The sequence below is a fragment of the Taudactylus pleione genome, unplaced genomic scaffold (genome assembly GCF_031769625.1).
Source record: "Taudactylus pleione unplaced genomic scaffold, aTauple2 ptg000216l, whole genome shotgun sequence".
NCBI lineage: Eukaryota > Metazoa > Chordata > Amphibia > Anura > Myobatrachidae > Taudactylus > Taudactylus pleione.
This window is the reverse complement of record NW_028284618.1, coordinates 3324019-3344804: the sequence shown is the minus strand read 5'-3', so window position 1 is coordinate 3344804 and position 20786 is coordinate 3324019. Positions and strand designations below refer to the sequence as shown.

The 20786-nt window shown below is 43.8% G+C and overlaps 1 protein-coding gene across 1 annotated transcript in view; it reads left to right on the top strand.

Moving 5' to 3' along the window:
* Window positions 1-20786, top strand: part of LOC148517452 (macrophage mannose receptor 1-like) — a 182194-nt gene that overhangs the window by 65211 nt on the left and 96197 nt on the right. Inside the window, 3 exon segments of the mRNA XM_088478637.1 lie at window positions 2371-2544; window positions 11555-11716; window positions 19330-19443. Of these exon segments, the coding sequence (XP_088334763.1) occupies window positions 2371-2544; window positions 11555-11716; window positions 19330-19443 (450 nt within the window).

Below are 20786 nucleotides of genomic sequence, written 5' to 3'. Positions count from 1 at the left end.
AGAAAAGTAACAAAATAAATGTGTTTAATCACATAATGATTGCTCAGATGCAAAAGGCGAAAATTAATTTTTTTTACCTTAATAATGAGATTAATTGGTTTCTGACCAACAGGGATATAGACAGACACCATATAATTATGTCTCAAATTAACTAAGCAAATAATTCATCTAGCTTATATGCCTTGAGACATATGCATAGGTGTGAGCCACTTGAAGTTGTTATACCCAAATTAAATAATTATACCAGAGAATGCATTATTATTGCTTACAAATTTTATAGATTAAATTATATATTGATTTATTGTACTGAAAATGTTGCATTAGGAGTCATGCTATAACAAAATAGATAAAGTTTGATTGTATAATGTATACACTAGAAAAGTTATTCAGGTACTGTAAATTATAATACATTCATCAATTGATGCCCCATTGTTGAAATAAAGAGGTTCAAGATCATTGCCTAATTTAACAGCCTTATGAATGAACATCGACTGAATAGATAATTGGTAGTGAATCTCCTAATTATTCAAAAGTGTATAAACACTACAACATTGCATGGTATAATCATCTCATGGACAAAACAGCAGTGGAGTTATTAAGCAGGTGGTGATGAATCACATCTCAAATAACCCCCTGCTCAACAAAATGTATGCATAACAATTAATCATAGAATTCAACAATAAAGTATATCATTCAGTGAGTCCATATGCAATAAGTCAATGGTAATTATTACAGTGTGATTTCATTATCTCTTAAGTTAGCTTTACAGTTTATCACAAATGGCTGTATAAAACAGGAAAACATAATTAGCAAACATGAATGGCAGTAGTATGATACTACTTTACAGAGTATATAAGCATAATATATAATATATCTGCTAGAGAGGCAGTTGCAGCGTACTGATATCAGACATCTGAGATAGCCTGATGGAAAATAGAAAAGTCCAGGATAGAGAATGTGTCTCTCCACTTCTGCTTTCCCTTGTCTGATGACATCAAACAAGGGATGAGAGAGTGCAGAGCACAGACCCCAGGAGAAACAGTGAGAGTGCTTTTGCTGTCTGGGCACCCAGCTGTGTCTCTCCCATGATACCATTCCGGCATGAGGTCAACAGCTTAGCCAAAATGAAGAGTGCTAAGAAGGGGACAGTAAAAGTACCTCCAGACCACAAGTTTATGGAACAAAGGCTTCAGGAGTGGTGTGTCAGTGATGCTGCTTAGAACAAGTAGACCGAAAGGGATGAGCTTTTCACCTGTAAGCGATCAGGTGGCCAAGCCTACAGGTGAAACACATTTCCTGTTCGGTGTCAGTCAGTATCCTAACCCTCTCCCTACTCTTAACCCACACTTCACGATGCATAAACCTAACTGCCCTCCCGAACCTTCCCCTCCCCGCACCATAATCCTAACCCTTCCCATAGTGCCTAACCTCTAACCTCTCCCCCTAACCCCATTACTTACCTTTGGGATCCTGGTGGCCGGGATGCCGGCGCTGATGTTCTTACAAGTGTCGGGATTCCGGCATCAGCATTCTAAACACCGGCATCCCCACAGTCAAGATTATGACCACATCCCGAGTTGTGGAGTCACTTCTGCAAATCATCAAATAGGTTTTTAATTGATGTCACAAAACACTTTTTTGTTTCTGGTTTCCTCTCCCGGTTGTGTCACAGTTGAGGCATGTCAGTCAACAACTTGCTTCTTGTTGTTGGGAAGACGATGCCTATATGAGTAAAATGAGAATAGGGTCATCCAACTGTTCAATTTGTCGTGATCTTTGAAGATTTCTTTATACTACATTTTTTTTTAGAAATAATTTTTCTTACATTGAAAGGCTGGTTTAATCTCATCTTTAATTGTTCTGGGATACTGTTATTAAGAACCTGGTCTCTCTTCTCGCTGGTGGAAACCTCTTGTCTGGTCTGGGTAATACAACTTTGTTGCACTCTACTGCCAGGTCTCTCACAAACAAGGGAGTAAGACATGGGTCAAAAAAAGGATACAGGACCATTGTCTAAGATAATTAATTTACATTCATTGACATTGCTGGGTGTATACTGAAAACGTTTCCTACTATCAACAAACCCAAGTTGAGTCTTTTTGTGAAGGGATTATTGTGAGGGCAAAGCTTATGTAACTCAGCATGTATCTGTATTCCAATATATGCTGTAGGGAATCAACCATTATGGGATAGATTAAATATATTTAAAATGATATTTATAGGAACATGATAAGACTTTATATACCAATGACTTTCTGTTTCAGGCCAGTTCTATGTTATTAATGAATGAAAATGTCCATTTCCTGTTAGGCTATTCCTTTATTTAATATTATTCAAATCAAAACCATGTTGTAATATTATATTCCACAGAATTATACACTCTGAAGGGAAATGCTAATGGTCAGCCCTGCGTCTTCCCCTTCAAGCGTGACTCCAAGTGGTATGCGGACTGCACGCTTGCAGGAAGAACTGATGGAAGGCTTTGGTGCTCTACAACTGCAGACTATGACAAAGACAATTTATTTGGACTCTGTCCATCTAAAGGTAAGTGTAAATATTATATGCACTGATGCTCTGATTAAAGACTGAGATTAACATATTCATACTAAGGCGATAAGGAAAATTGAAGGCCTTACTTGTGGAAGATGACATGTTTGCATACATGTCATGTCTGTCAGGTATGCCCTGCTTAGGGACATGTTTAGAGCCACTAACTTAATGGTCACAGCCAAATCCCATGTCTTATTTTCTCATTACCTGCCTTGTGCCAAGGAAGTTCCTATAATAAATCAGCCCATACCCACTGTCTCTGGCAACAACCTTTGGGGGACAGGGAAATGAAAAGAATTCCATGCCTATAATAATAATACCAAACCCTGATGGTGAGTAAGCAGGCAAAACAACAGCCAAGATCTGCCTGGCAAAGAACAGTACTAGCCAGAACAAAGCACTTATGTCAAATATTATGCCAGACATTATACTGGAGCCCCTTAGCCATATTAAATGTATTGTTTACTAGAGGTGGCCATCAACCATCAATGGTTGCAGCCATCAATGGTCTATGACTGTGTTAGATCTTTCTCTGTTTTGCATTGTCCCCATGAAGTATGAATTCCTTCCACCAGGGGTCACTAGACCTCAGGTTATGGGATTTGCTGTTCTGGATCGTTCCAGAGGTGCTGCTATTCCAATTTTGTTCTGTGACCAGAGGTCAGGTGGTTTACAACTAATCGCCATTATGTTTTGCACCTGACACCTGCCTATTTAGTCTGCCTGATCCCAGCACTCATTGCTAGGTCATCAGTGTTCTTTGTCTGTTCTGGTCTACCATGATGTTTCAATAATGTTTCTGCAATATTTCTGGATCCCTGTTCCTGTGTACACCAATGTTCTGGACTTTGCTTTGCTATAAACTCCTGTGAGCTTCTGTACCTGCCAAGTTAAAGGAACTCCTGCCACTCACCAATATTACTGGACTTGTTTCATGTACTGGACTTGTCTTCCTGTGAGCTCTTGTTGCTATAAAGCTAGTTGGTCGCGCAGGTCAAAGTCAAAACAATTTCTAAAATAATTATTGTTGGTATCTATGTAAGGAAGTGATATTGTCTATATACACAATATGTAAAGTAAAGGAAATATGTAGCTACACGGTGCACAGGACGGTTGGAAAAATTTTATTTTAAAACAATTTTTAATTCAGTGTTTAAAATAAAACTTCAAGTTACACAGAAGAAAGATATTTAAAATAAAGAGTGTGATAATAATGTTGTAAAATAGAATTAGATCACTGAACATGATTCATTATATATATCTTGTTTGTCATATCAAGTGCACACTTCACTAAAGCAAAAAACTTATTATATCTATTAAGTTAGCACAATGTAACATGAATGTATTTGCAGACTATTATTATCTCTGATATTGCAAAGGATGATTGATGTTTATTAATACCTCACTCAAGTGAATCTACTACATTAATAACATTGCATTAGGTATATAACTGTTGTTTACTTATAAGACTTTGAAACATGGCTTTACCCAGGTTAGTTCTATGACTATAATAAATCCAAATGTAATGGGTAACTGGCCAGTGATTAAGCCATATGAGTTTTCTTAAATACATGCAGTGTATTGCCCGATTAAAATCGGACTACAATTAATATATATTAGTCAAATAATCCCAATAACAGCTAAAATGGCTGTTTGCTGCACAGCGGAGATTAGCAGAGAGTGGAGTATTAGGGGTATATTTACTAAAGTGAGAGTCTTTAGAAGTGGAGATGTTGCCCATAGCAACCAATCTGATTCTACTTAACATTTAACAAGCACTTTCTAGAAGATAATAGCTAGAATGTGATTGGTTGCTATGGGCAACATCTACACTTCTAAAAGCTCTCACTTTAGTAAATTTACCCTTATTAGGATCAGTTTGACCAAAGGATATTCTTTCCACCATAGGGTATTGGATGATTATCCCTGTTAATTTACTACACAAGATATATTTCTTCCTATTGTTTTGTGACCAGTCTGTGTATCATTGTCAGTTGCTATACTGACAATGACAGTGAATAGAATATATATACACTACACATATGCAATATGTATTTATTGTATTGGATAATACATCTCCTTGGTATTCTCTCAATGGTGAGGTATTAGTTTGTGAGAGTACATTTAGCAACAATGTTCATATATTCATACAATATTGCTAATTAAAAGAAACATTGTAACTACCTAATGTTACATTGAAAACAAGTACCGCTCATCAGCACACTATCTAGTGTGAAGCTGTGCGCAAAAATGGCAGAATTAAGCTGCAATGAGCAATCATAGCACATAACTATAGCGCTGTTATAAATTGTATGGCCTAGCAGGGTTTAAATAATGGTAAAGATTCTGGGCACCTCACCGCGCGTTATGTTGTTGTAATATATTGTGTTAGTATGTGCAAATCAGACTGTAATTTAGGAGGAGAGAAGCTGTTGGTGTTTCGAGTAATATTAATTGCATAGATAGCACACGCTGATTTATGTATATAACTCACACAAAGGACCTGATTCAGACCCGGTCGCTAAGGTGTGATCGCTCGCTGCCGGGCGATTGTTGCACAGTGCGCATGCGTCTAATTCGCAGTGTGCGTGTGAAAGCCAGTCTTAGTGATGTGGAATTGTGCGCTCGTAGCATACAGACTGGCCGCTACTATGAGTGACAGTGCCGTTTGTGGGTGGTAACAGGGGAAGGGGCTTGTGAACCGGGGAGTGGATGTGCGAACGCAGGCGTGTCAGGCCGCCATAATGATGTTTAAAGGGCATGCATAATTAGCAAAGTAGCGTCATTGTACACATCACCTGCATATATTGCATCCAGCACTGATCGCACTGCGTGCGGCGGGGAAAGGCAACCTCAAGGGCTGCGAGCAGCTCCGATGGCTCTTGATGTTATCAATTAATCAAACAATTCCAGGAGATGACGTGTGTTGTGAGGGGAAAGGAGGCATCTTTATACGCTTGCGAGCGCTCAGTGCCGTAGCTTGCTAAGACATAGAGGGCGTCCTTTCACCACGCAGTGCGAACATTTAATTGAAATATCCAGCTGCTTTTTGCCAGCGAGCGGCCGCATCTTGCGAGCGGATCTGAATGAGCTTTAAAGTCCATGCAGTGATTAATAATGAAATTGCTTGTGCATATATATTTGTATTATATCAAATAGGGCAGCATTGCTACTCATCTTATTGAAAACCCTGACGGTGTAGATTTTGCTATAGTAGCAAGCTTAGCAAAAGAGAGATTTTTTATTATAATATAGTAGTCATAAATTAGACAAAGAAAAATTTAGCAAGCCGTGGTTGCATGTATAAAAGATTATGCAATACATGAGATGTGGTATAATATGGTGAACATGAGATGATTTGAGCAATCAATATTCTATATGCTTCAGTTCATTTAGATTGCATTGTCTTGTCGACACATCTATTTGGGAGTGCCACAAGCTGACAGGCAGAGAAATTGCAAAGCTTGGCCACTATTGGTTCTATTGACCCTGGCTACATATTCGGTATAAGCACATTTAACAACAGTATTAGATAACAGCATTCAGACACTGGGCTGTTTCATAGACGGACGCAATGGTGATGTGCGTCGATGGTACCTATGTTTACACCGTTTCACGTCATCGTACTGATATGAGAAGGCAGTAGTGGGCGTCCCTATGCTCAGGTGTGCTTTGGAAGGCATTAGCATATTTTAGCAGCTGCGTTCCATGAGAGTATGCAATTGCGTTTGCATTACCGCCCACATCTGAATAAGGCCCACTGTTTTGACTACCTAATGGGAATGATTGGAAGTAACCTGGCACATTGAAGTCTATGGGTGAAGCTCTGATTGCGATCATGGGAACAGCTATCTCAGCCAATTGTCGCTCCAACCATTAACTTAAATAGATTTCCAGCGACTCAGATTTTTCATTCGTGAAGTACTGTACTTAGGGGCTGATTCAGACCCGCTCGCAATCGGGTCATCAGTGGCCCAGTGTGCACACGCAGCGTGCTTAATGCGCATGCGCAAGCCCCTTGGCGAGTGAGACCTTCAACAGCTCGGCCCGTTTTATAGGCGGGTAGGGGGGGTGGCTGAACAAACGGAGGCGTTCCCGAAGGAATGCCTGCCGTTTGTGGGTGGCCTTTGCAAATTGGATGCAGGAGGACTATCTCCAATCATTAATGAGGATATTATTGATGAAGGTGTTGGCAGAGGAGATTGCCTGAGCCCGGATCTTGCTGAGAGCTAGGAACTAGCTGATGCTGGACTGTTTGTTATTAATTTACCAGATTTTTTCAGATTTTTCCAATAACTTTGCATGAATTCACTGCAAATGACTTAACAGGGAGGAGGTTCCAAGGTGGTTAACGTCCCTACCACTACTTACTTTGGCTTCACAAATGGTACAGATGGCCAGACAAATGTTGTCAAGATTTGGGTAAAAATGTCTATTGCCCAGGCATGACAATGGCCTTCTATTTATCATGGGAAAGAACTGCTGCCACTGGTGACTGACTGACTTTGATACAAACAACATCCTCATCATCCACATCCTCATCAGCGTCAGGTGCAGAAATATTGAACCCACCCTGGGGCACTTCCACAGTAGCATCCTCAATTTCTATGTCACCATCTGTACTTGTGCTGCTCATCCCCACATTTGCAGAGGGTACAGAAATGGTAGAAGGAGGCTTCTCTAACAGTACAGTGTCAGAAATGTCAGACTCACACATAGCCATAGCAGTAGTGGACATACTTAGACTCTCCTCAGGGATTTGTAAAGTATGTGATCATACAGTTTGTTCTTCAGCCTTAGTTTTGTTTTGGTGAACCAATATTACTGTTTTAGAGATGACACATGTAGAGTGAGAAGGTGTTGCATATGAGATTTCAGAAGATGCCTGACTATGTTTGGCCCCTTCTTCCACAATGGCATTCTAGTGAATGAAACATCAGTAACAGGACCACAACTCACAAAGAAATCCCATGGCCTTTCCTTGCCACTGGGTGTGGTGTATATACTGTTGCCAATTTTAAATTTTTCGGCAGTAAGTTTTCCCTTTCTTGTTAGAGATGATCTTTTTTTAATTTTGTGAAATATTGTTTAGATTTTAGGTGTCCTTTGTTAAACTTTATTCCCCATGGACCACCTTTAGTAGATGTTGAAGTACTATCATGACTACTGCAGCAGCTGCAGCACTAGTACTCAGTTGCTGCCCTGCTCTTCTATTGGGTTGAGATTTTGCAGCAACATCACTAGAACCCCCACTTTGAGTTGATGCTTGTGGGGTGGGAGGCCAGGAGGGTTGAGGGCGTTGATGAATTCCTTGGGGTAGTGGACTGCATCATCTATTTGCACTACCACGTCCACAGACCTGTACTCCATTTGAACATTTAAAGTAGAGTGTTAAATGGTAGCCATGTTGTTCTTGAGGGTCAGAATGGCATGCTCTCATAGCCAGTAAAGGACTTTTTTGGATATCTGCAATATCAAGGTATATCCTGGCTGTGAGGTCTGCTAGGGTCTTCACTACTGTGCCTAGGCATGCAGCAATGGTCACCTTTCCCTCGGACTCAGGATAATCTCTATACCATATTTTAAGTAGGAGTTTGAAGAGTTGCCCAGCGGAGGCATCATTGTTCAAGTGGATCATTATGTTTTTCCTAAAGGAAAGAGTTTCCAGATGAGGGGCCATAGATATGGTGCATGCCTTACTTCATCAGCTCGAGTCCCCGGTCATTACTACTGGGAGAGTCTGCCAGAACTCTCCATCTAGCAACACAGATACCTCTCTCATCACTCCATCATTGACTGTGATGTCATGGAGTGTTCTGCTCAGTGCCTCAATACCCCCCTTGTGCACCATGATACTCTCATCCCAGACAATGAGCTTACAATTCTGCAGCAGCAGCACTTAAGCCCTGTTGCTTTGTCCCGCAATCACCTTGGTCAAGAAGAAACACTTAACCTCTTTTCAGCCCCTTAGGAGTTGAATTACGAAAAAATCCCAGCTTAGTGGGTGCCTACGCCATGGAATGCATATGCATCCTGAATTACATGTTTTTAGGTCCTGGGGGTGGGCGTTGATAAGTCAGAAAATTTGACTTTATAGATTAGGATAACAGTGCCTGAACACACACACAGTGGACCTGATTCAGACCCGATTTGCTTGCTTCCAAAAGGGGCCAGGCATGCAAATTCCACGATCTGTGTAGTGTAAGGACGCCCTCTATGTCTTAGCGAGCTACAAGCAGTGAGCGCTCGCTGGTGTATAAAGACGCCCCGTTTCCCCTCGCAGCATATGTCATCTCCAGGAAGTGTATGAATAATTGGTAACATCGAGAGCCATCAGAGCTGCTCGAGCCCTTGAGGTAGACCCTAACCCGCCACAAGCACTGCTTGCTAAAATTTAACAAAGTGACGTGTACAATGACGCCTCCATGGTAATTATGCACACCCATAAAACTCCGTTTGGACACCCAGACACGCTTGCATTCGCAGTACCACTCCCCCGTTCACAAGCGCCTTCCCCTGTTACCACCCACAAACGGCACTATCTGTCACTCAAAGTAGTGCTCAGTCTTTGTGCTACGAGCACATGATTCCCCATTGCGGTGACTGGCTTGCGCACGCACACTGCGACTTATACGCATGCGAACTGAGCAACAATCACCCGGCAGCGAGCGATCGCGCCCCAGCGATCGCGTCTGAATCAGGCCCAGTGCCTCATAGTGCCCCTAGTAATGGTTGTACCCTACTGATATTATATATTTTTTGAGCACACAAGTTTTATAATTTAATCTTTGTTTCTGAACACCCAACAAACTGCCTCACAGTATAAGCAAGGTGGCACCCTAATATTCACATAATATTTTTTAACACACAAGTTTTATAATAAAATTTTTGAACAGTGCCTGAACGCACAACAAACTCCCTCACAGTGCCCCTAGTATAAGCCGGGTGGCACCCTAATGGTAATGATGACGTTATAATAGGGTTTTATGAAAAAAAAAATGGTCCCAGTAGGCTTTTTAAGGAACACAGGGCCTGATTCAGACACGGACGCTAAGCTGCGTTCGCTCGCTATGGGCGATTGTTGCCCGTCTGCGTATGCATCAATATGCGCATGTGCGAGTCACTCACTATGCTCGGGAATTGTGCGCTTGTAGTACACAGACTGGACGCTTCTTTGAGTGACAGATAGTGCCGTTTGTGAGTGATAACTTTGGAAGGTGCTTGAGAACGGAGGAGTGGTGCTGCAAATGCAGGCATGTCTGGGCATCAAAACGGCGTTTAATGGGCGTCCATAATTAGCATGAAGCGTCATTGTACGCGTCACCTGGTTAGATTTCAGCCTGCAGTGATCACAGTGCTTGCTGTGGGGTAGGGTCTACCTCAAGGGCTGCATGCAGCTCCGATGGTTCTCAATGGCACTGATTAATCATACACTTCCTGGAGATGATGATTGCTAAGAAATAAAAGTGGGCGTCTTTACACCGCCGTGCGTTCACTCTGCCGTCGCTCTCTAAGACAGGGGCATCCTTATGCCTGGCTGTACGATTGTGGAATTTGCATACCCGGCCCCTGACAGCAGCGAAAATGCGCAGCTTAGCATCCGGGACTGAATCGCCCCCGCAGTGCTGCAGTCCACCCCTATAGTGTTTTTTGTGCCTTACAGTGCTGCAGTCCAACCCTATAGTGTTTTTGTGCCTTACAGTGCTGCAGTAGCACACGGTGCCTCTACAGTGCCCATTAAACACAGTGCTACTAATTTATTTTTATTTTTGGAAAAAATGTCCCTATACTACCCACACACTCTCACTCAATCTCCAGTGTGAAATGGTGCCGGATCACGAGGGAGGGACTTTAATATGTAATCCAAAACACACGGGGTCCGATGCCAGGAAGATAACGTCTTGCCTCGTTTTCAGATCGAAACAAGGCGGGAAGACTCACACCCTGACTCGCTTCAACTCGTAACCTATGTTCGATTGTGTTCCCGCACATCTCTACTGCTAATAATAATAATAGTAAATAATAATTATATTGTACTCAGCATTAACGCTGTAGACAGCATTGAAATTGACGCAAATAGTTATTTGAATGTATACATGTACAAATCAGTTCACTTACGTTATTTATGGATCAGAGTTAAAGTACATTTAACAGGCTATAAGGACTGGAGGTGCATTGATCTCATATGGGCTTGGGTAATAATATTATTATTATATTTTATTTATATGGCGCCACAAGGAGCCCGCAGTGCCATACAAAGTACATAAACAGAAACAGTATGAATAAAATAATTAAAAAGTGAGTCACGGTGCAACACATGGCAGGATATGGACAAGGTTTATAAACATTGCTGCAATAGTAGTCATAAGCAGCAGGGCAACAGAACCCAAAGGTATGGTGCCATTGTTGGTAGTGGGGATGAGATGATGGTCTAATTGAGGGAATTAAAAGCACATAAGGGAAGAGGGCCCTGCTCGTGAGAGTTTACAGCCTAAGTAGCCTGCCAGATGCAGGCACGGGCCCGATTCCGGCGAGTCGTCCTGTGCAGTCATTAACTTTACATCAGTCACCTTGCTTTTTATATTTCATTAGCCATTAGTAATCCCTTTGCTGTGGACTTCAAGTGGGGCTTTCGATTCTGTGTTACCTATGTTGTTGCTAGTATATGCATTTATTTGGGTTGGGTCTAGGATCCCGACAGTCACAGTGCCGGTGGTCATAAAACCGACAGTGGCATCCAGATGGTCAAAATCCAGGTGGATTTTGGTAAGTATTCTAACCCAAATCCTAATCCACCCCTCCACAGCCTATCCCTAACCGTACCCCTAGTGCCTATCTCTAACCCTAAATCTAACCCTAATACTCACTGTCGGAATCTGTCGGTATTATGACCGTCTGTATTTTGACCATCGGGATCATGGCTATTTCCCATTCATTTGGATATTTGTAATTCTTAATCTGCAATCCATCAAAGTCTTAGTAAAATCTGTTATTTTTTTCTCAGCTATCGATAATAATTGGTGGACGACAGATTCTGTTACCGGTGTCAATTATCAGATTATGGAGGATTCGGCCATCACTTGGTACCAGGCGCGGAGAAGCTGCCGGCAACAAGATGCCGAGTTACTAAGTATAACAGAGATACATGAACAAGCATACATCTCAGGTGAGACTCGGGTGGAAGCAGAATTGGTGGGGTCATATCATATCTTCATGAACAGTTCCCTTCAAGTGATTCTCATACATATTGGGTCAGCTTTCAAAATGGCGGGCTCCATTGTATACAGGTCATACTTGTATACTCTAGTGGGTTGTTCAAGAGATTTTCAAAATAGAGTTTTCCTGGATTCCCGGAATAGCAGGGTACCCTTCCACTTCCTGGCACCATTTAACTCTTGCAAAGAAAAATGAGTGAATGTGTATTTGCAGAGCTAAAAGTGGGCATGTGACTGTTTCTCTAATTCAGTCATTAAACACAGTGCTGTTCCTTAACAAAATAGTTAAAAAGGCCAGTGCTACCTTTACTATAGGAGACACCAATCAGGATAATAGTAGTACAAATACATAAAGCTGCAGCACCATACAGGAGTAGTCAAACCACTGGTCCACTCTGGTTTCGCCATCACACAGCATACTTGCATACGTTTGAAAAATGGAACAAATTTTGTTATTTTTGATATTTACCAAAACATATTCAAGTTACAGTTATTCGAGTAAATAGTGCAGACTATCAGCTTTAATTTGGGGGTATTCACATCCAATTTGGAGGAAGGGTTTAGGAATTACAGCTGTTCAATATGTAGCTTCTTCTTTTTCAAAGGACTAAAAGTAATTGGACAAATGACTCAAAAGCTGTTTCATGCAGGCCCGGGCAGTGGCACACGTTGGGGGCTTTCTGAGTACCTAGAAACCCCCCCTGCCCGCCTATACATCACCACAGCTGAGCAATTGTTTTTTGTTTGTTTTTTTGGGAGACTGTGAGCTTTGTCTCCATCTCATCAAAGCTCCAAACAGGCTGTTAGTTATGGGAGCTGCAGCTCCTCGTAGCTACGGAAATGACTGAATCTAGGGGAGCTGCTGCAGTGACACACAGCTCCTCCCATGGGCCTTTCAGTGCACTCCTCCATTAAAACAGCTGGAGGTAAGGCACCTGCATCATATTCAACAAAACTGGGACATTGGGCTGTGTGTGGTGCATGTTGTAAGGTGGGAGTGCATTTCATCATCAAATGATGGTGTAGCCGTGTTTATTACTGCAGCACATGTTGGGGGGGAAGGGGGGGAGTCAGCTGCACCTTATTAAGCATACACAAACAGCATATCAAGATATATATATATATATATATATATAGGGCCGGCCGGCCCATTACTCCGGGCGCCAAGTTGTAAGGGCGCCATCTGAGGCCCACCGCTGTCCCCCACAGCCGCCGGCATTACAATGAGTCACACTGTCTCTTTATATGCCGTTATGCAGCCAGTGCCGCAGCCGCGGCACTGCCTGAACATCAGCTCACACATTAAATGACAGGCCGGGCACGGGCGGAGGGGGAGGAGTGGTCACTCTCTCTTCTCCTCCCTTCTCAGCTCCTCCCGCCAGAGCTACACAGCTTAATAGTCTGTGCCCGGCTGGAGGAGGAGTAGGGGCCTCACTTACACCTCTCATCAGCTCCTCCCCTTTCTGTATTACAACCCCAGCTTCCTCTCTCTCTAAGGCCCTGCTACTGCTTGGATGCTGGGATCTGATGTCACGATCTCGTGACCATCCGCGGCGTCCAAGGTTACGGGGAGCCATCCATGAGCTGCAGTTCTGGCCCCAGGTAATACAATTTAACTACACTGTATTTGTCATGCTCTGGCTGTCACCCTCTTCCTGTCGTCACCCTGTCCCTGTCAACCACTGCTTTTACTATCTCCTGGCATCACCCTCTCCCTGTCATCACCCACTCTCTGTCATCACCCACTCTCTGTCATCCAGTGCTGTCACCCTCTCCTTTCACCTACTGCTGTCACCCTCTCCCTGTCACCTAGTGCTGTCACAGTCTCCCTAACGTCGCCCTCTCCCTGTCACCCAGTGCTGTCATCCTATCCCTGTCATCACTCTATCCCTGTCACCTAGTACTGTCACCCTCTTTCCCTGTTGTCACCCTCTCCCTACCCAGTGCTGTCGCCCTCTCCCTGTCACCGAGTGCTGTCACCCTCTCCCTGTCATCACTCTTTCCCTGGCATCACCCTCTCCCTACCCAGTGCTGTCGCCCTACACTAGCATTGGGTCTCCCAGAGGATACGGGACCCAAAATGGATGCCATGGTGGAAATACCGGCCGCACTAACAGGAGTGGGGGGGCCATGCAGGGGGAGGCAACACGGGCCGCACAAGTGCGGGGGACCCGGGCAATGCACTAAACGGGAGTGTGGTGGGGCCAAAAGATGTCCCCACAATGGCAGGGTAAAGAGGACAGGACCCGGCGGCAGCAGTGGGGGTAGCCGTCGGCGAAGCCAAGTCTGACTGCGCAGAGGAAGCCAGGAAGGACACCGGGCTGAGAGCAGGAGCCAAGCCCAGCACTGAGGAAGTGGAGGCACCAGGTGAGAAATAGGAGGGGGGGGAGCCAGCGCTCACACGCACAGGCAGCCTCAGCCTTGAGGGTCCTGGAGAAATCAGCTAGGTGGTGGGGGGGAGGGGGAGGCGACCTCCTAGGATGGGGCATGATAACCAAAAGCAGCAAATAGAAGGCACAAACTAAAGAAAGCGCTGGACATAATACCAGAAAGCACAAAATGACAGAAAGTGCAAGGCACGATACTTATCAAAGCGTCTCCAGAGCAAAAAAGAGGCTGAACCCATGTAGATCCAGTACTATATACAGACACTTTAAATACACCCACAAAAACACTCATTGGCCAGACAACCAACACATGACCCAACCATCCAGCTAATCTGTCTAGTAACAATGCTGTCAAGCCAGCCAATCAGCAAAAAACCCAGGACTTATCCATTCTCAAGCTTAAGTTTCTTTTGAAAGTATTCCTTTGCAGTATATATTGTGAATTGGGGGCACAGTGTGGCATATATTGTGAATTGGGGGCACAGTGTGGCATATATTGTGAATTGGGGGCAGGGCCAGCCCAAACCCAATTTTTTTGGTAAGCGAACAGGGAGCGGGGTATCGTGGGAAAAGCTATACACATATATTATAAGGGCACAGTTGTGCCCTTATATTAAGGTTGAATCGAAAAAAATGGAAATCTCTATAGTGAATTCCGAAGGGGGGGCAGGGTGTTTGAGAGGCTACACCTCAAAAGCTATAGGAGGTACCAAGCTAGTGAGACCCATCTGTTCTTCTGTGTTTAATTAAAATAAAACCTATGTAAAAATAAAAAAAATTGTGTGCCCACCCAAAAAAATAACAACCAGCACCGGGCTTTGGAGACCCAGTACTGGTTGTGCTAAATACAGGGGACAAACGACGTAGGGGTCCCCTATATTAAGCACAACCAGCACTAGGTTATATTGTGAATTGGGGGCACAGTGTGGCATATAATGTGTTTTGGGGGCACAGTGTGGCATATACAGTATTTTGAAATGGGGTACAGTGTGGCATATATTGTAAATTGGGGGTACAGTGTGGCAAATAATGCTAATTTTCGCAGTGTGGCATATGTTGTGAATTGGGGGCACAGTGTAGTATATATTGTAAATTTCTGTTGCCAGCTCTGCTTTCTTTTACAGGTGTAGGCTATCCCTTCATTATTTCTTTATCAATAAAGCAGGCAAAAGTTCTGGAAATTATTTCAAAAGGTAAATTTACTAAAGTGAGAGTCTTTAGAAGTGGGAGATGTTGCCCATAGCAACCAATCAGATTCTACTTAACATTTAACTAGCACCTTCTAGAAGATAATATCTAGAATCTGATTGGTTGAAATGGGCAACATCTCTAATTCTAAAATCTCTCACTGTAGTAAATTAACCCCCAAGTGTGGCATTTGTATTTGGAAGCTGTTGCTGTGAACCCACAACATGCGCTCAAAGGAGCTCTCAATGCAAATGAAGCAGGCCATTCTTAAGCTGTAAAAACAAAAACAAAAATAAATCCGAGATAGCGGGAACCTTAGCAGTTGCCACCAAATCAACAGTTTGGCACATTCTGAGTAACAAAGAACGCACTGGTGAACTCGGCAACGCAAAAAGGCCTGGACATCCACAGAAGAAAACAGTGGTGAATGATCACAGGATATTTTCCATGGTAAAGAAAAAACCCTTCACATCATCCATTCAAATGGAGAACACTTTCCAGGAGGTAGGCATATCATTATGTCTATCATAAAGAGGTGCAAACCATTCATAAGCCTCAAGAACAGAAAGACCAGCTTAGATTTTGCCAAAACATTGGGTCACTAGCGTTTATTGATGATGTGACAGAAGCAGCTGCATGCACTCTGAAGTGTATAGGCATATACTGTCTGCTCAGATTCAGCCACATTCGGCAAAGTTGATTGAACAGTGCTACACAGTACAGATGGACAATGACCCAAAACATGCTGCGAAAAGCAAACTTCCACAAAACCTGACCTTAGTCATACATCTTGTCCAGCGGAGCTTTATTAAGGTGGGCCGTTCTGTCCCAGAGCTATATCATTGTACTCCTGAAGGTCAAGGACGCACTCATATTGACTGTGATCAGGTGAGCACTTGTATTCAGTCTCTACCTTTCTGCTGCGCTCACATGACTGCCTCCTCCTATCCCTTGCTGCACCTGCCACTAGCACATGTTATACCTTTCTGCGTGCTTACTCACCAGGGTGTATGTGCTACTTCTGATCGGCTGCCTGCACCTGTGCTGCTATCTGCTAGGTTTCTGCAAGCCGCTGCTGCTTCATCTACTCTGCAGTCCTGCACTGTGACTAGACTCCAGTCGCACCTTTACCAGCCTGTGTTCAAGCTGCTGCTCTCATCCGGTCCCAGTCCAGTTCAAGCCTCCAGTTCTGTTGCTGTTACCCCCGGTCCCAGTCTGGTTTAAGTCTGTGTCCACTCCAGTTCCCTTGCTGTTACTGTACCTCTAGTCCCAGTCCAGTTCAAGCTTCCGGTTCCATTCCCATTCTACTACTGTTATCTCTGCTTTCCAAGCCTTTGTGTTACATTATGGCCCTATCCCAGTGCTTCGAGTGCCAAGTCTTCAGCCTACAGTGATCCTGACTAAATCCTCTAAGTACAACTCTCCTGCTTATTGCGGGTTCAAGTTGCACTACAGGTTACTTTGCTGCTCTTAAATTGTATTGCCTATTCTCAGCATCACAGCTCCTGACCTAGTTTTGGGACTCTCTACTCACCATACCATTGGTACCTCTATCTATGGTGGTTGTTGCATCTTGGAGTGTTAGATTTTGTGCTAAGTCTCTGCTTCACCATTGACTCTGGTTGCTGGGGACTGGGTAATCGATCTAGAGTCCTCTCGAGGCTGTAGGCTCCAGTTATCCAGCTCTGGTTATTGGTTTGCAGCATTTGCTAGCAGATTCCAGGTGGGCTACCAATTACCTGTATTACTCTTTGCTCTGACCCATGAGTTTTCCAGATCCTTATCCCTGTATTCAGGGTAAGGGGTTGATTTCCACTGAATTGGTTCCAGGGACATACTGAGAGCCTTCCAGGTATCACCAACCTCCCTGAAGGCACTAGGCATTTACACATGGCTCTAATCCTGATTCAACAACCACAATTCCACTACGACTCATCAGCTCAGTCCAAGGGTCTTGACCATGATCTGAAAACCCTAAACATGATACAACCACTTGAGTCTTTAAGGCAAAGAAGTGGAATATTCTGCAATGACTGAGTCAATCATATGATCGAGCATGCATTTCACTTTCTGAAGACAAAACTAAAGGTTGAAAGACCCACAAACAATTAACAACTGAAGACAGCTGCGGTAAAGGCCTGGCAGTGCTAAGCAAAGGAGGAAACCTAGCATTTGGTGACACCCATGGGTTCCAGACTTCAGGCAGTCATTACCTGCAAAGGATTCTCGACAATGTATCAAAAATTAAAATTTTATTTAGGATTATGTTAATTTGTCCAATTATATACAACCCCCTGAAAATAGGAGACTGTGTATAAAAATGGTTTTATTTATTAAACATTTAACACAATATTATTTTTAAACCCCTTGCATTAAAGCTGAGAGTCTGCACTTCAATTGTATCTCTATTGTTTAATTTAAAATCCATTGGGGTGGCGTACAGGGCCAAAATCTTTATTTTCTAAGTTACATCATAGCTTGATAATGGGTTCAGGATGCAGATGTGATAAAAGACTGTGCTTTGAGCAAATGATGACATCATCGCTGCACTACGCCTGCCGCACCAGCCAGGGAGTTTGAAAGACTCTCCAGGGAGTCAGGGAAATCACTGTTATTCCAGAGCGTCTCCCTGTTATTCAGGGACAGTTGACAAGTATGCCACACAGATGATAGAGGTAAATTCAGTAGGGATTTAGAAGGCACTGTAATGACAAAGAATATGTATAATATATTAAGTGATTAATTAGAACATGTACTGTACATATAAATGGTGATAAGAGGACAAGTGTAGCGCCCCCTGTTTGCTGACCTTAGTGACTGATTCACTACGGATCGCAACTCCGATTGCAATAGCAATTATGCACACAGTTCAACTGCGATAGTATGCTAATCCACTGTGATCACTATGCCGTCGCAGCACTACACAAGGACACCCACTTTACCTTACACACATCCGTAATGTTTAGCAATACTGCAAAACCATCGGTAACATCGAGTACACTTGCACAAGGTCAGACCTTACTCAGGAATTGCTAACTTCATCGCATGCCATGAGTACTCAAGCTGTGTAGGGCGTTACAGTGGATAATTTATGCATGCCCATGCAACAGCATTCAAATGCACTGGCATGCCTGCATTTCGCCAAACCCCCCCCCCCTGTCACCTCTCACAAACTCCACTTCCTGACAATCACTCTGCGATGGGTCTGCGTAGTCACTGCGATCGCAGTCCCGATCGCAGTGGCCGGTTCGCGCACGCACACTGCAGTGCATACACATGGGCAGAATGCAACAATCGGCTTATTGCGTGCAGAATCGCAGTTGCGTTTGGTAGTGAATCAGGCCCTTAGTCTGGTGCATAAAAGTGTGGAGGGTCCCATGTAATTCCCCAAATTATTTTGTCAGATGCTATTCACTGATTTACTGTCCCTGACTTTTCATTTAACCAGACATCATATTACAGTGCGGGGTTATCAGAGAAGCAGATGTTACGAGATATAAAAACAAAATCAATATAATAAACACTTACTGTCAACCTCCATTTTGCAGTTTTTAGGAACCAGGAAACATTTTTTGTAAAACTTGAGAGAGTATCAAATATGGGAAAAGTAAAATAACTAAATAAAAAACACCTCAAACCAAGTAAAATGAGAAATAGAAAAAACAACACACAAGGCAATTTGTAATTGACCACCAATTAGTTTGCACCTGCAGGTACTGTACTGTAGCTTTCAAATCCTATAAACAAAAAAAATCTACACAGTAATCTAAATTGTCAGCTTGGGAAAAATATCCAACTTGTCCTTATCTGAGCAAATATGGGAAGAGGTTGCGGAAAACATGGAAAATGTCCCTATTAAATGAATTTGGTAGTGAAGGGACAGTGTAAAACATGTAAATCCCAATAGATTGTATAATTAAACACATGCCAAGTTCTCTGGGCTCACATTGAATATGATCCATCATATTTGTTTTGCTTTTCTTCCATAGGATTAACCAATGATCTGACAACAGCCCTATGGGTTGGACTCAATAGTCTGAACTATAATGCAGGCTGGCGATGGGACAATAAAAGCCCATTTCGATATCTGAATTGGGCTCCAGGTGAATATTTTTTTATATTTTTGTTTTGTTTTGTAACAATTTTTGTAATTTAAAAAAAGGACTACTTATTGCGGTTATCTAGTCTTTCTATCAGTAAATAGGTCGACTCTAGGAGCACCAGTAGGGGGAGCCTGACAAATGCTCATAGCCACGCCCCCAACCATGCCCATTTTGGTGACATGCCTCTACTTATGGGTCTGGCCAGTTATTCAAAATTCACAGATTGAGCCATTATTTGTCATTGCGTGTAAGCCGCACTGCACACGCGCAGGATTGAGTGACAGGTAGTCAGCATTTGGGGAGGTGGTTTGAAAAATGCAAGTGTCGTGCTGTTTGGACTCTGGAGCTCATTCAGACCCGCTTGCTAGATGCAGGGGAGCAGAGAGGGGGGGGGGGGCGGGTACTAATCACCCGGGCCCGGGTTTGCTGGAGGGGCCCGGCGGGGGCCCAGGTCCGGCACCACTTCCCTCCCTCTTACATCACAGCAGCCCAGCACACACAGCTGTGTGCTGGGCTGCACTGGGAGACTGTTCGCGGCTGCTAAGAAGCAGCCACAGCACTCTCCTATGCCTGTGGGGGGAGCGATCAAGCTGATTGTGCCCCCACTGGTTATGCGCCGGCTAAGGGGGCTCACTGTACACCCGCTTGCTAGTGCAAGGGGGTGTGCAGTGGGGGCGTGGCCATGCCACCCACGATTAAGCCACGCCCCCTTTTACCCATGCCCTGTGTGGCTCTTGGCGGGCCTGGCTAGATGCATTCGCTCGCTCCCACCATATGCAAATCCAGCGCACGCCCAGCAAGGCAGGTGATCGTACGCCAAGGCATTAGCACGCCCACTATGTCTTGGCGTGCGATCACTATGTGTATGGAGACGCCCACCGGCCAGTCTTAAGACGCCCACTTGCGCACGTCATCTCCTGAAAGTGCATGAAAACATTGGTACATCGAGCACCAAGGTAGACTATACCTTGACGCAAGCACTGCGATCACTTTAGGTGTGAAATACAACCAGGTGACGTGTACTATGACGCTGCCTGTTTATTATGCACGCCTCTGAAACAGTGTTGAAACACTCAGGCATGCCTGCATCCGCAACTCCTCTCCCCCGTTTCTAGTGGCCTGCCCCTGTTACCATCCACAAACAGGCCGTCACGCATTCACCTGGGCTCTCTATGCTGGGCAAGCGAGCACTACCTGATCTTTCGCAGTGGTTCGCGCACACGCTTTGCGATATATACGCATGCGGAGAATGCAAAAATCATCCAGCAATGAGCGATTGCTTCCTAGCCAGTGGGTCTGAATCAGGCCCTCTGTTTTCTAGGGGTACATAAATTAGCCACTGC